At 43.2% G+C, this 16,654-nt stretch overlaps 1 protein-coding gene across 1 annotated transcript in view; it reads left to right on the top strand.

Moving 5' to 3' along the window:
- hpse2 (heparanase 2) overlaps nt 1–16,654 on the top strand; it is a 99,508-nt gene that overhangs the window by 69,423 nt on the left and 13,431 nt on the right. The window contains exons 8-10 of the mRNA XM_061228803.1: nt 1,894–2,000; nt 2,744–2,858; nt 13,654–13,799. Of these exons, the coding sequence (XP_061084787.1) occupies nt 1,894–2,000; nt 2,744–2,858; nt 13,654–13,799 (368 nt within the window). The remainder of the gene's footprint in view (nt 1–1,893; nt 2,001–2,743; nt 2,859–13,653; nt 13,800–16,654) is intronic.

Consider the following 16,654-nt stretch of genomic DNA (forward strand, 5'->3'; position numbering starts at 1 on the left):
ATGTAAAGACTGATAATTATGTTTATAAACGTGAATAAACAATATACAATTAGTCTGTTCATTGTTCAGCACTGCTCTAGACCATAATTCCCTGATACCAGCCATTGGAAAGCCATTAGGCTGTCAGAAACTTATGTAAGTATCTAAAATATCCTTCATTGCGTATACAACCTGGGCCAAGTAAAAACATACATGAAAACTGAAGTAATATTTCATAGGTGAGACTTTCACTTCAAATATTTGTAAATTTAGATGGGAAATTAAGAAGAAAGATGGGTTCAATCTGAGTGTGATTTGAAAGAACCCATCACGTATTCAGCCCTTCTATTACCGGATAATGAATGTTTAGGCCTTCCAGCCAAACATTGTCTTTTCTCAGAGATTAGCATAAACTCCATCGCAGTTAACGCTATTAATCATTATTAAGGGAGACAGGGTTCTGTATTTGGCTGGTGTAATCTCTGTAATCTGCCCTCTGTAAATGTTGTGGATGTCACATAGATTGACACTATTTAAACTCCCATATCCAGTTATGGATTCTATAGAGTGAAGAAATTGTGTATTAGAATTTGACAATTTGCTGGCAATGAAAATCCGGCTTCCTGGCCAGGTTCCTACTGTACTATTAATGCCAGGAAAAGTTAGCGAAGCCGTGTTATGAGAACATAACATGTAAATGCCTCTAGCAGCTCTTATACTCATACTTCGGGTGCTCCAGTTTCCCAGTCCGCTTTGTGTTAGAGCACATAAAATTTCCCATTTAAAGTGCTGGCCTGGAAGGAAGCCCTGTGTTACAACCAAGTAAAAGGCATGAGTTAATGATAGGGCATTCGCAATTTCCTGTGGCCCAAAGCGGTGAGATGTCTTCAACTTCACCCAGTTTTGCTCCATAATATTTTGCCTTCAATTAAAATGTGTTGTTATAGTACTGGTGCTCCTAGAATGTCTGTTATAGCAGCTGACCACAAAGCCATCTTCTCCATGATGCGTGAACTATAGTTCATTTTCTGCTGACTGTCAGCCCAGATGGGCCGCAAAGCCAGTTCTCATCATAAAACGTTCATATGTTCTTACAGCCGTTAAACATTAGGCTGAATAGCCACATGCTAATGGCGGATGTGCTGGTGAGTGCCAACGCTCGTTGATTTTCTGGGCTTTAACAAGGCTTCAGTTGCACTTTCTCGGAGTTAGCATTTCTTTCACCCTTTTACTCCCTTTGGTCTTCATGGGAGCAGTCAGGGTAAAGGGGCGGGGGTATGGTCAAGAGTGTTTGTTATCAAAATATAGACGTAAGGGGCATCACTGGACATTACCCAATAGGAGTATTGTGTGAATATAAGTGATACAGTACATTCAGGATTTGGTGATATTTCTGCCTCCAAGGCCTAACAGTCAACAACGTCAAACTGATTTTTTCAGTTTGTCCAAACATCAGTGTAAAACAGCTAGCCACAGTGCCTCTGTTCCCTGTAGATCAGCCCAAATAACATGTTCAACTGTCCACGCTGCTACACAATATGATGTTGCTTCATTTCTGCTAAACCTACCTGCTATTTTATGTCTTGTGATGTCACATGATAATACAGTACTGATTTGTTTTCATACAAATATTACATGAAAACAATATGGTGATACAGCCAAGAATATTGAATGACAGTCAAATTTTGGATAGCTGACATACGGTAAAAGCCCAAATGTACAAACTGCAAATATTGGGCGACTATACAATATAATCAAACAACATTTTTACAATTTTCATTTGATCAGGACAGTGTATTCAGCCCAAACTCTACTGACTGTAGAAATGTAAGTGAAGTGTTGGAGTGACTTTAGGCCTGACCATGTTGGTGTTCCAGTGATGGGGTACTCATGTGAGCTGGTCCTCTGCCCCAGGTTGTGAACACACACGCTCCCGGTAAGAAGGTGTGGCTGGGTGGCGTGGGACCAGCCTGGGCGGCGGGAACCAACAACCTCTCAGACACGTACGCTGCTGGATTCCTGTGAGTACCCATCCCTGCAGCCGAAGCCTGCTCATTAAAAGGGCAGCCTGTAGTGTAGTGGTTAAGGTACATGACCCGGACCAGGTCGGTGGTTCAATCCCCGGTGTAGCCACATTAAAATCCACACAGCCATTGGGCCCTTGAGCAAGGCCCTTGACCCTGCATTGCTCCAGGGGAGGATTGTCTCCTGCTTAGTCTAATCAACTCTTAAGTCACTTTGGATAAAAGCATCAGCCATGTCACATTTATTTTCAATGTAGTACATTTATACAGCTATATTTACAGTACTGAAGCGATTCTGTGATAATACTGGAGAATGACTGACTTACCATTAGCTAATGTTGTTGCTGTGCTACATTTGCAGTAGATCAGCTCTGCAGTGACATTATCTCACAGTAAGTCACAACTTAGAGTATTATTGCAATTATACAGCTGTTTTATCAATGCGTTTATATATTTGAACATTTTTATCATGTACTAATGTCCCTCCTTTGAAGGTCTCTCAGCTAATCACAATGCGAATGTATCATTTACATGAAGTACCTGCTCTAGGATACAATAACAGTGTGTCTCCTGGGAAATATAACCTCTGAGATACCAGCTCAGCTCCACAAACATCAGACTGCCCTGCTGTTTTATTTGTGGATTAAATCCAAGATTGGGCAGATTCAGTGCACACATTCACTGCCTGAACACCCACCGGGCTCGTGTCTTTATGCTGTCTGTTTCCTCCTTGCGTCCAGATGGCTGAACACTCTGGGCATGGCTGCCATGCAGGGGATCGATGTTGTACTCCGACATTCCTTCTTCGACTACGGGTACAACCATCTGGTGGACCAGAACTTCAACCCTTTACCTGTGAGTTTTAATTATTACTCTATTAGCGTCAATATTCCAGGTTTCTGCAGGTTTTAGTTCTGGCTGACTGTCGACCAAAATGCTAATCTCCCCGTGTGGCCAGGGGTTGGCTTTCCCACCATGAATTTGTGATCTGTAACTCTCTGCAATAAGGCATGAAATAATGCAGTTGTTAACATGAATCAATGATGGACAAATACATTAATTAAGCATGAAATTACCTTTTCATTAGTTAATGCACAACTAACGAACATATATGCTTCATGATATTTATACATTCACAAACCCATAGGATGAACTAATTATTTAACCATTAACAAATACGCTTTTTCACTCCAATATGAATTGGCAATAACTAATGTAGTTGTTAACATGAATTAATTATGTACAAATACATTAACAGAGCTGTAAAGATGAACTGTTCAGTAATAGTTAACAACTACATTAGTTCATGCCAATTCAGTGTTACCCTCTCTGCTTACCTCATCTGAACAAACCAAAAAGATTTATAAGGAGGGATATAGATCATAGATCAAAGATTATAAGTATGTAGTGTTTATATATTTTTTCTATGCCTGTTAATTTTTTCTCACCGTGTTAATATACTCCAAAACTAAAATAATGTCTGTACCTGTAAGTGAAACTGCTTCTGGCCAGCATACCAAACCTTTCTGTTTTTCAATAAGCAGCAAAATTCCCAGTACAGGATGGAATAATACCTTTAAAAGTATGTTTTCTCAAGCACTTCCAATGGTGCCTGACCAATTTTAATGATATAGATCTGAGCATACGACTGCTATGTACTACCAATACTATGTCACAGACTAAAGAGTGGTCACACAAGCACGTTGTACTTAGCCAATGGCTGTTTTCTTGAATGGCTGATTTATAAATTACCCAGGTAAAGAGTTAACGTAATGCTACTGACTCCCTGGTATACATTTAAACGCATGTTATGGGAGTGTTTTCCAGAGAGGAAGGTCAAGTAAAGATGGTCCGAGCAGATTGGGGAGAGGTCTTTCTTCTGCCTGCCTGCCTGCCTGCCTGCCTGCTCTAGCACCTTGCAGTTTTTCCCGTGGGAGCTGTTGGTAGAGATGAAAGGCGGTTAATGGTGTTGAATGCTGGGGTGCAGGGGAGCGCCGTAGTGAAACATTAGTCCTGTGTTAGGGCCGTGGCCAGCCCTCCCCTTTGGCATGCGCGCCCCCTGTGTGGAACAGCCAACCACTGAGAGATCGGTAACACGAGCTCCCAGCATTCCACGGGCAGCCACCAAAGACCTGCAGTCAGTAATGCCACTGTCCTGCACTGACACAACCCCCATCTTTACCCCCCCCCTTAAGAAAACCTGGGTCTTAGTTCAAGTTTTGCACATCTACTGTCAGCGTACTACATGCTTGGACACACAGAAATTTTAATTGAAATTAAATTGGAAAAATTTGCTGGAGGTGTTTGGTCTGAGTGTGGTGTTTGCAGAGTTCAACACCAGCAGACCACTTTTATTTGTGGATTTACTTGAGTATGAAGCTTTCAGGTCAGAGTAGGCTGCTTCCTTTATTCCTGCTGGATATTATGTTGCATTATATACTGCATTTTCCTTGCTTGCCATTCCCATTTTCCCCGACAAGGACAGATTGCTCCAGTGTTTCTAATTCTGCGGTTTTGCAAACGCACACGCTTCCTATCGGTGCAGAGGTGAGACTACTGAGTAACGCATCTGTGTTACCACAGCGTGCCAGTGTCAGTTTGGCCACATGCAAATTTTGCCACACTTGCCAAGAATTGCCTCTCGGTCTATGGAAACCTGCTTTCTTCGCTCCATATCCAAGATACTTACTGCTAACAGAAGCCAAGAGGTACTAGGTGCTCCACGTAGGAAACAGGAGGGACAACGTTCAGGAAAAATGGCTATTGATACATTTTGAGACTCGCCGCACGTCGAAGTTGGAGGAGCACTTCGCTGCTCGAGGTGTGTCAGTCAAGTGAGCAGCTCATTGCCATTTCAGTGTAGCTTATTGCACTTTTCCGGCTAGACAGGTCCGCCACCCACCTGCTCAACCCAGGTCTAAGGTGTGAGTCGCAGCCCAGGCTAGGGCATATTGCTGGTTTCTGGGCTTTCACAAGCAATGTGCACATGATGCTGCGCAAAAGCCAATTAACATTCGTTCCAACGTTCCAACATTCAACAGCCACACCCAGTGCACCACACTCCCAGGGCCCCACACACCTAGTGCACTAAGCTCCCAGGGCCCCACACTCCTAGTGCACCACGCTCCCAGTGCACCACGCACCCAGTGCACCACACACCTCGCCAGTGACAGCACCAGTGCACTGGACGAAGTTGATTCTGGAAAATACGGCCCAAAGTGTCACTCTGGCCTAGACATCATTTGTCTCATAAGATGTACAGTAAAGCAAGTGAACTGCATTCAGCTTCAGCCAAGCCGATGAGCCTGGATAGAGGGCTGACTCTCATCGCTCAGCTTTTCTGGGTGCCCCTGAAATACCAGTTATTGAGGAAAACATGCGGGAGAGTTTCCAGGAAAGTCTTAGCAGGAGCTCAGCAGAAATTCATTTGTGCCAAGCTAATAAAAATGATTTGTAAAAAGAGTTTCTGCATCACAAAAGAGTTTCTGCTTCACAGAGATGTGGAGAATGTCTTAAGCGATTTGCTTAATCTGGGAATCACACAAATATGTGAAATATTTTATATTTTGCTAGTAATTTGCATGGCAGCTGTAAAAATACAAGCAATATGTCACAGTTTACATTAAAATTGAATGTACAGTAGCGTGCATTTTAAAGCTTATCTCAGGTCTGCTGAGGAACTGCCCAGACCAAATTTGCGTGCTGAAATCCGTGCTAGCAACTTGACAAATGCACGAGGCGTAGCATGCTGCAGTCCTCTGAAACAAAATGATGAAAATATGTTGAAGTTTTGTGGGTTTGACGTTTTCGCATCCCACCCTGGTCAGCTTTTTCGGTCTGTTCCAGGAGCCTTCCCCTCCTGCTGGGATCACAATGCTTTTAACATGGCTGGGCGTCTGACCGAGCGGCCAGGCATCCCACTGTGAGAATTCCTAACAGCCCCAACCTGTCAGCCCGCAGGCAAATTTATGTCCCTGTCTGTTCCCTTTAATCCCCCCGTACAGGACAACACGGGACCCAGCCAAAAGCGGGCCCCCCCTGCCCTCCACGTGGCCAGCCGTTCCCCCCCGCGCCCCGCTCTCCTTCCGCGTCTCTTCCGGGCCGCGTCCGTGCCATCCCGTCATAAAATCACAGCGAGCGGTGCCTCTCCTGTGCTTCCAGCTCGAAAGGAACATCCAGTTGTCTTTGATTCAAAGCTCCTGATGTCGAAACCAGAGCACATTGTATCCACCCTGGGAAAACACACAAAAAAAATCCTCGTTGTTAAATTAAGAAGTCTTTGAAATCGTAACCCACAAATTTCTTTGCTCAAAAGTATTTTCCTCATCTACTCATTAGTGGCAGTCTGTGAGTGCCGTTGTGGTGGTTCCTGTGTGGAAGTGGTGTGATTTCTGTGACTGCTAACAGGCCTTCCAGCGGGAAAGCTGTGGTCTTCAGCACTGGAACTGGAACTGGTTCTTGTTCTCTGCGATATATGAGGAAGGATTGCTTTGACTTTAGCAATCAGGTTATCAAAAACAGGTTATGGTTATGAAAGACCTTGAAAAAACATTCTACTCCGGCTCAGCTGTTTTGCTGTGGAGTTTGGGTAAAAATGTATTTCCACTGAATACATTTTTACCAACATCCAGATCTGTTACATTACATTAAATTAATGGCATTTGGCAGACGCTTTTATCCAGAGCGACATACAGTTGATTAGACTAAGCAGGAGACGATCTTCCCCTGGAGCAATGCAGGGTTAAGGGCCTTGCGGATCTTATTGTGGCTACACCGGGGATCGAACCGCCAACCTTACGGGTCCCAGTCTACACTATAGGCCACCCTGGATTATTCAGTGCTTCAGTCCTATAGTATCGTTTTATGATGATTTGTTTGTAATATATACAGTGTAGTCAGTATGTATTTGGACAGTGGTATAATTTCTATACTCCAGCACATTGGATTTGAAATTAAACAATGCATATGAGGTTAAACTGCAGACTGACACCTATCATTTGAGGTTATTCTCATCCATACTGGGTGATCCGTGTAGGAATGGCATCCCTTTGCATACATAGTCCCCCCATTTTAGCAGACCAAAAGTAATTGGACAGTTGGCTTCTTAGCTGTTTCTGATTAGTCAGGTGTATAAAGTCGCTTCCTTAGTAAAGATATAAGAAGCTTTTAGTATCTACTCTTGATTCTAGGCTTTTGATTGCCTTTGGCATGTCAACATGAGGATCAGAGTTGAGGACCAATGAGTCAAGGAAGTCAAGGAATCCATTATGACGCAGAGAAATAAGAAAAAACATACGCCAAACAATAGGTTTACCAAAACAAACTGTTTGTAGGCTATACAGCAGCAAGTGCTGGGTTCCTTCAGGACTTTGTGTCCTGAACTGGAGTGGGAAGGGATTCCCCCTGGTTATTTCCAACCAACTTCACATGTTAGAAGGTAACTCTTCTGTGGCAGAATACAAACTACAGAGACGGCATCTTGATTGGGGAGCAGCTAGGGATTACTCGATTCTTGGCCACAGGTGAAGTTTGTCAAATGTGCCGACCACACAGACACACATTGGCTCAGGTGGTAAGAGCAGTCGTCTGCCAGTTGGAGAGCTGCCGGTTCGATTCCCACCCTGGGCCTGTCGAAGTGTCCCTGAGCAAGACACCTGACCCCCAAATGCTCCTGACGAGCTGGTGTGCGAGTGTGTGTGCGTATGAATGGGTGAATGAGAAGCATCAATTGTACAGCACTTTGGATAAAGGCGCTATATGAATGCCAATCATTTACCATTTACATTTACACACACCAGAAAGATTGTACCCTGATGATCGTTGCCCGCTCAGCCAATCGTCGCCTTGGCGTATTCCCAGCTTTACCAGCCTGTCGGGGAGGGGACCACGAAGCCAGCTACAGCACTGACAGAGTCGCTGAAGTCATTGGTAAAAATGACGCTCCACAGGTCAACAAGCACTTAAGCATTTCACAGAATTGGCTTCTAAATAGAAAGGTTTAGAATGTTTGTAACGGTCTAGAAGCCATGTTAGATTATATATAGATTATATTAGCACGTATATATAGTTATATATAGATATGGTTATATTGTATTATATTAGATATTGTATTGTATTGTTGTACTCGGGGTATTCTAGCTGCCAACCATGGTATGCCAGCTGGTAAGCTGGTGTATTCTTTAAGGGTTAAAATTGTATCTATATGGTCACACTATGGTCACGTACTGTCCTCTAGGGTCCTCATAATACTTGTCCCTGTGTTCGATCTGCACTTCGTGGTACGTCGCTCTGGATAAGTGCGTCTGCTGGATGCCTGAAATGTAATGTCATGTAACAGACTTTGAGACTTCTGTTGAGACAAAAGTTCACTTCTTTGGCCAGAAAGCAAAATGCTACGCTAAGGAGCTGGGGGATTGTACTGGTGGGTAATATGCAGGACACAAATGAAAATGACGCCCTTTAGGGACCCCTCTGCCAATATCAAGTGCTCTGCAGTCCTCTACAGAGTGAAAAACAATGGCATCTGGCTGCACACTTGGCTGCAGTTTTGCGTTTTGTGTTCACAAGCACTTTGTCACGCTCTGCACTGCGTTTGCACCGGTTCGGTTAGGAGCTGCCGTGTTACACTGCGACAATGCATCCGCTGTTGTTGAGCGGCAACGCTTCAGATACTCAATAAACTATGTCCTGAGGAGCAGATCGAGAGAGGGACGCTTCTGCAGACCATCAGCGCGAACAACAATGGCTCTCAGCTCTCAGTGCTTCACAGTTTGTGAGACCGAGCTGCCAAACATATTTTATGTATGAACACATTGATATAAAATGGAACTACGGTGCCTATTTTTTTGTATTTTGAACATCTGTTATAGGTCATGGGACTTTATTTCTTTTTAATTCAATATTCTTCAAGTGAACTGAAATGCTCTGTGATTGCATCCTTTGCAACCTCGCTTATTTTGGGGTTCTTTTGTTTTTCTGCCCGTGCTTAAAAAAAAAAAAAAACATTCCAGAACTTTGTATGTTGTGGTCCAAACTATTCCTCTTTGTGAGTCTTTGAGAGATAGTTCAAATTATTTCCAGTTTGATAGCATCTACTTTCTTTATTGAATTTGCAAGAATCTGACACTTCAGAAGTGCATTTAGTTTTTAAAAACCTTTTTCTTCTACTTAGTGAAGAACAAATTATCTGAAATCGTCCACAAAGGGGATTATATTACCGGTATTTTTGTAGCTGAAGCAGACCTGTCTTCAATGTCCTTGAACATAGATAGACAGTGATGTACTACCATAAGAAAAATAGACTTTTTTCTTATTTCTCAAAGATCCACACAGTCATTGGGCCCTTGAGCAAGGCCCTTAACAAGCAAGGAGCCAACCAAAGTCTGCAGAAGAACTGTGGCAAGTTCTCTAACATGCGTGGAACACAAAAGTGGTCACAAAAAAATATTGATTTGATTTAGTTTTTAACTATTCTGCCAAATTACTAAAATGTAACGTAAAATGTATAGTACGTTTATTTCGGACCTTTCATTTAATTATTTTTGAAAGAATCTTATCCGTACAGAATGTTATACAGGTACCTAAGACTTTTCCTGTATATGACTGTATATGAGGTTGTGGTTGGAGATTAATACTGTTGGCTCTTGGAAACATTGGACTTTGTCATCAGCCTTCTGTGTACCACCGCCTTCAGTTTGGAGAAGGAGTCCGATTGTGAGTTGGGTGAGACTGCATAAAGTCATGCCATCCAAGCCAACCCCAAACAGGTCTCAATAAATCACAAGCCCCATGTTGTTCCATGCTTATACTAACTGCATTTTGTGCATATGCCCTGCTGAGATTCTTCTGGTGTTGAGATATTTCGAAAAGCTTGGTAATCACTACCAATATCTGTGAATCAACTGGCATTGACAGGGCAGATTCATCTGCGCTTACAAAATCCGAATGTCCCCCAGGACTACGCGCACCCCTTGGTTCAGTAGGTTGTGTAATAGTTTTCTGTAAGAGGGTTTATCAGTTTATGCATCGCATCAGAGGAATTCTGGCACGCTCCTCAGTACAAAGCTGATTCAGCTTGTTGGTATTTGAGGGTGTTTGTTTATGAAACAGGGCTCTCTGTAGGTCCTGCTTCAACATCTCAATCGGGTAGAGGTCTGCACTTTGCCTTGGTCATTTTTGTAATCAAACAATTTCGATGTAGTTAACAAGTCCACATTTTTATTTTGTGAAAGGGAATTTTTGTGTACTTTGGTTTTAGCATGTAGAAATTACAGCACTTTCACTCTCCGTTTCAGGGAACCATAATGTTTGGGTCAGATTAATGTTGTTAAATGGAAGTGATTGTGTTCAGTTCTTTCTCGCATATCCTTTGCATGCAATGCAATATGTAACCCATGGACATCACCAGGTATTGGGTATATTCTCTGTTGATGCTCTGCCAGGCCTCTACTGCAGCCTTTTTCCGCTCTGCCTGTTTCATATGAAATGCATGTTTCATTGGATTCAGGTAAGTCAAGCATTTTACAGTTGTAGTCTTTGAAAACCTAATTTATTATTTTGGCATTATGCCTGGGATCATTGTCTTGCTGTTTCAATTAATTTGAAGGCATTTGCTTGAACTTGAGCAGATGAGATGCTTCTGCAAACTTCAGGATTCATTGTGCTGCTGCTACCAGCAGTTACATTATCAACACAGACGAGTGACCCAGGACCTGCTCCAGCCATACAGCACATGGCCAAATAACACCCTGACCGCGTTTCACAGACCATTGAGAGATCCAGGAGGTGCAAACCTCCTCTGTGCTCCTGAACCTGCATCCCAGAATTTCAGTGAAGGTTCAATGATGTTTAAATGTGGTGACTGCAGAGGCCATGAAAGCTGAATTGTTTATCATCTTTGAATATGGAGATATTGGAACGAATGCCTCCCATTTGTGTTGGATGCTTGCTTTGACTTTCTTTGTACCCTTCTAGATAAAATGAAAATATGTGCTTTTTACACTAGGCTATGAATCTTTCTAAATTAGTTTTGGATCCAAGTGATTTCTAAACGGTTGGCCCTGCTATAAATGTCAGCTTTGTCAAGTTGTTCTTGAGACTGGGTCCTCCACAGAGGCGTGGTGAAATTGTGACATTTTTGAGGTTGTAGTTTTGGAGTGTTTTGCAACTGTCCTGTCAAGCATCTATCTGCCTTTGTCAATGAACTTTGACTTGCAACCTCTGTTCCTCTTTGCTGAGGCAGTTGTACTGCATATTTTTTCATAGTTTTTAGCACTGCTCCCTTTGCCACATTTTGCTGATTTTGTGACCAATGTACCTGCAATTCAGCCAAGGACTATTAAGCCACTTTGGAACTCTCATTATGCTTCTTGCTCAATGTGCTGATTGTCATAGCTGACGCCTGCTTTTAATTGGCATTAAACTTAATACGATTCATCTGTAGCTGCCTTTATAATTGTGTGTTACTTCAACGATAAAGTCTATTTCATGCGGCGTTTCTTTTATTTGTGCGTGCGTGCGTGCGTGCGTGCGTGCGTGCGTGCTAGCGTGCGTGCGTGCGTGCGTGCGTGCGTGTGTGTGCGTGTATGCGTGTGTGTAGCGTACACATATAAACACACATGGCTCTTTTTGCATCACCTTCAGGGCTTGGTGCCCTCTCTTTGCCGTCAGCCAAGCTGTACAGTATTCTGCAATGTTTGATTGGTATTAGGCTGAAAATTAAGTTAAAGCTACAGCGGAAAAAAGAAGCCTTTAAATGCTGCCATATGCAGCACTGCCTTGGGAATGTTCTGCAGCACAAGTTGTTCTGAATCACTCGATTAGGTGTCGAATCTGGGAACAAAGAGAGTTGGGATCTCACTGCTAAAGGAGGTAACAGGCAGTCCAGTCACTACAAATAAACAAACCTTTGCCATTCCCATCCGTATTGTTCATATGTTGTACTAGGTCTATGCTAAATGCATTTATCTTTGAATTCTGTGTTTGTTTTTCCCCCTGCAAACATTCATCCTTTTTAAAGGAGCGTTGACTGTTCACTTTATGCAGGAATGTGGTGTTAAATGGCCATTGATTTCCATTCATGTTTGTTTTTTTTTTACATTCAGCTGAGTTGAAGATCCAGAGAGTGAGTAGTGGTGTAGTTTCTGCCTGGCGACAGTGAAGGCACTGAGTCAGTGTGCCGGGCCTTCAGCTCCACATGTGCCAGCCTGTCCTCAGGTCCCCCTGACCGCATGGCCCTTATGCACTCCTCTGTTTCAGGGGAGAGACCCAGGCCAGCTCCCCCTGCTGCTCTGTACTCCATCCTCACCGCTTCAGTAGCACAGAATGTGAAGGCAGGAGCTCCTTCTTCCATAAGATGTTTGTAAAACTTGCAGCATGAGAGAATTGATTTTAAAAAAATCTTTAATTTGCTCATTTTTTTTGCTGAATAATTTTGTGTGACATTCTTATGCTTATCCCAAAAATCTTATTCGATCTGGACCTTGTCATCTTAATTTATGATGATAACCTGAATAATCTTCACCATGAAACTGTCAATGGAATCCGTAATACCTGTCATAAATGTGACATTCCATTGTTATGACACAATCTGCATGTTGTCTAATGACAGAAACCTGTGCTCATTATGGCAGGGCTGTCCCAACACTGATTCACCATTTTTGGAAATGACGGTGGAAATGATTAGTTGAAAGCTATGTGTCTGTGTGCCACCTTGCAAATAGTGATACTTCATGCAAAAAACACCTTGTCATGAGTTACTCTGTTATCTGTAGGTTGGGATGAGTTCATGTTGATAAATTACATAGATTGTGTCCTGTCTTGTATAGCAGAGATGGACAACAATGGCTGTATCTGTTTCTGGTTTTCATACCAACTTCTGGCCTTGATCACATGATTAGCTCAATTAGCTCTAACAGTAACACTATCTGCGTTTTAGCTACGTTAAGAGCATGATTGACAGCTGAAGACTGTAATGTTTTTCTGTGATCTAATCTACAAGCGAGTCATTGTTGGAGTACACAACCAATTAGCTCATTTCGGAAACCAAAACCTGCACACACCGGCTCTCCAAGAACGCTCCACCCCTGCTGGATAGTATTATATACTATTACACTGTATATGTTCATTTGCTCACTGGCTGTGAAACATGCCTGTACCTCGGGACCTTACATCCACTACATAACATGGGTCCATTTGGTGGTCACAGCTTGGTACAGACTATGCAAATGAAACTTAAGTAACAACATGATCAGCACAGTAATATGAGACTGTCTTGATGGGAACATGTCACCTGTTATTGAGTTATTTCAGGGATTCATTTCAAATGATATTGTTCTTCCAGTGGTCAAGGTTTCACAGATAGAATGTAAAGTTGTCCAACTAAAATTTATTTGATAATTCAAAGCAGCAGTTAGGCCATGTGATTGACCACAGAACATCTAACAGGGATTTAGACTCGCCGGATTTTGTTTTGCTGCAGTGTATTCTTTACTGGTCCTTCTTTACTTTACATATCCCAGCATGATTTGTATATGCTCGCTGCTTCCCACTAAATGTTTTCCAAGTGTTCTGTTTCTCCAGAGAAGGCTTGTTTTCCTGTAGTGTGTGGCGGTCGTGTAATGTGTGGCGTGTGTGTGTGTTGGTGTTGCAGGATTACTGGCTGTCCCTGCTCTTCAAGCAGCTGGTGGGTCCCCGGGTCCTGGCGGTCCACGTGGCCGGCCTGCAGAGGAAGCCACGCCCGGGCCGCGTGATCCGGGACAAACTGCGCATATACGCCCACTGCACCAGCTTCCACAAGTACGTCCGCGCCTTCGCACGAGCCCGCCGTACCGCTGAACCTGCCGGGGGGGGGGGCTGGCACGGACGCACGGAATCGCTCAAATCGTTTTTCCTCATTTGGGTCTGGACATGTTTTCCGACTTCCTGGCATCGGGGTTTGTCGTAAACGCGCATTCCCAGACCGCTGGGAAGATGGCTCATAGGAAGAGAGAATGCTCAGCTTTGAAACCAAACCTTCCTGGCCCCAGAGATATTTTGGGCCTGAATTTGGTGACATCAGTTTCGGAAATGCTCCTGGCTGCTAATGGAATGGCCCAGTTTGGTAGTTTTGTGGTTTGCAGTAAACTGTTCGTGTCAACATGGGTTAGGCAGCAAAGTAGGATGTGCCTGTTTGGTGGTTACATCGAGGCATGTGTTTGAAGATAAAAGTATTAGTCACCATGCGTGGTTGGTGTATTATAATGCATCTGTGGTTTTACACTAACCCAATTAGTTTAAATGAATCAATAATCAAGCCAGCTGTAGGTCTATTCAGAACTGTTTTGTCAACATCCTACTTTCTGAAAATACTCCTGTGCAGGGACTGGCTGTCTGGTTTTAAATGGCAAATTGCAGGAAGCAGTGTGTTTGTAGGGCCCGGTCTTAAGGCATCCTACCTAACAGGATTACACTGTGAGATGTGCAGATGTGCACTACAAAAAATACATTACAAATAAATAATATCCAGATTTGTATACGGAAATCAGAGTGGAGGTAACAGGCAACAGGCAAGCTCGCCCTCGTTGCTGACAACTCCAGTTGCAGATGACATTTGAAAGGTTTTGAGGAATTCTTTTAGTTTTTTTTTTTGTAGTGTGCAGTTCAGCATATACTGTTTATAGGTGGGAACTGCAAAATAACTGCACTAATTCTGCTATAATACAAAGTGATTGCATGTGTCATTCCTTGAATGTAGCTATGGCTTATTTAAGTGCAACTTGCATTTCACTCCAACCAAAGTCTTATATCAGCCACGTTGTTTTGAAATCGTGTAATCATTCAGTAATAGTCCTGCTGACACAATGCCCTCTTGTCTAATTTTGATTGCATTTGCATTTATCTTAAGTGGAACATTTAATGATTTAATTTGACTGATGTCCATTTAATGAAAGGCTTGAGCACCTTTTTATGTAAGAGCTTTATATTGATTAGACAAAATGTGTGGCATGTGATTTCAGGTTTCTTTCGGGTTTGGTTCATTACAATGGCTGTGGAGCTTCGCAAGTGCAACAATGAATTGAGTCCCTCAAGTAGTGCTGTCAAAAATTTAAAAAGTATTGAGCTATAAACAAGTTTTATGACTCCAAATAATTAAAAAAACAAATAAATGACAAATAATGAAGAAAATAATGGTAATAAAGAGGCAAAAGCAGCTGATCAAATTGCCCATAATGAAACCAGCACTTACACCCGGCCAACTCATGAAAATACCAAAATTAAGTTGAACATGCCTTCATTTGTAAACACTGTGCATTACTTCTAGTTTTGCAGTTCCGCCTTGACTGTGAAAATTGGGCACTGAGAGTCAGAAAATAATATCCATGTGCTTTCATTGGCCTTACATTGTTTAATTTGAGGCAGAAACCTCTGCAGTCCTACTGGAGTACAGTGTGAGAGGGCTTTTTTGTGTGCATGTGTTTTTGTACTTTTGTACAAAACTAGTGTTTCTTGTGTGGCCAGTATTTTTTGCCTGTATATATTTACAAGTCACTCTGAGCTAGTGTGTCTACTAAATGAATGTACTACAATGGCTTGTCACATGGGAATAGGGAACTCTCCGGAAGCAATTCAGAGAGACCTCCACTCCCAGAATGCAATTCCAAAACAAATGTGCCATAGGTCCCCCTTTAGACTATAGCAGCTTTCAAAACCGTGCCCTGTTCAGCAGACATGTACTCCAGTTCTTTCTTTCTCACCAGACACCCGAGAACAGGTCTAGGTCATCTCAGTCAAAGTCAGATGTGTGGGCTCTTATCTGCTGATGATGAAGACGCATAAATAACCGGGCTCAGACACCTGGCCTTTCAGGGCACATAGCCATAAAACTTAACCAGTATCAATTATCAAGCGTGCAGAGCCTCTTTCTCACGTCAAAGAGCTGCTGAAAAGTAGCCCGGGCCTTCATCCCATCTCAGATACTTCCAGCGCCTTGGGGGAAACAATAAGCTGGTCTGTCTCCAGACCAGATACAAAGTGCCACCACGGGCTTTGAAGGTTATCAGTTAACCGCGGAGATCTGTGCCGGGGCCGGCCAGCCTGTCAGCACCCGGGCAGACATACTGCCTTCAGCCACTTCTCCATTACAGCCGGGGCTGCCTTCCCTGGTGCTCCCCTTTATCCTTAAGCAGGACAATGATTTCCTATCCTTGTTAAACTGTCCGAGCAAGATGAAGACTAATTGCAGCAGATTTAAGGTACCGCAGTCAAACTAGATGCGTCTATGCCCGTATGCGAGGTAATGGTGGAATGTATATGTATTCCGCCTGTGTGTTGGACAGATGTTGTCCACATCTCACTAAGAATGCAGTACATATCTGTGCAAAAAGGTGGGCAGCAGTGAGCCCATGACCTAAAATAGGGGAGGGGAGTGTTGGTGTAAGTGGAGTGTGGGTAGAGTGCGCTCTGGCATCTGTAGAAATCTGGTAGCTGGTGTTTTAGCCATGCAGCTGTGAGCAATGAGGAGCCAGCAGTGGGCAGAGGGAGTCTCCCAAACCCCTCGCATAGTCTGCCACCCAGAAACAGTGCTGGCTCCAGCCCTCACTTTATCCAACCGCACTGACAACGTGTTCCTTCCAGCAGCCTTCCCCGTAGAGCCAGCCCCATAAGCTGAGTAA

The sequence above is a fragment of the Conger conger genome, chromosome 18 (genome assembly GCF_963514075.1).
Source record: "Conger conger chromosome 18, fConCon1.1, whole genome shotgun sequence".
Classification (NCBI taxonomy): domain Eukaryota; kingdom Metazoa; phylum Chordata; class Actinopteri; order Anguilliformes; family Congridae; genus Conger; species Conger conger.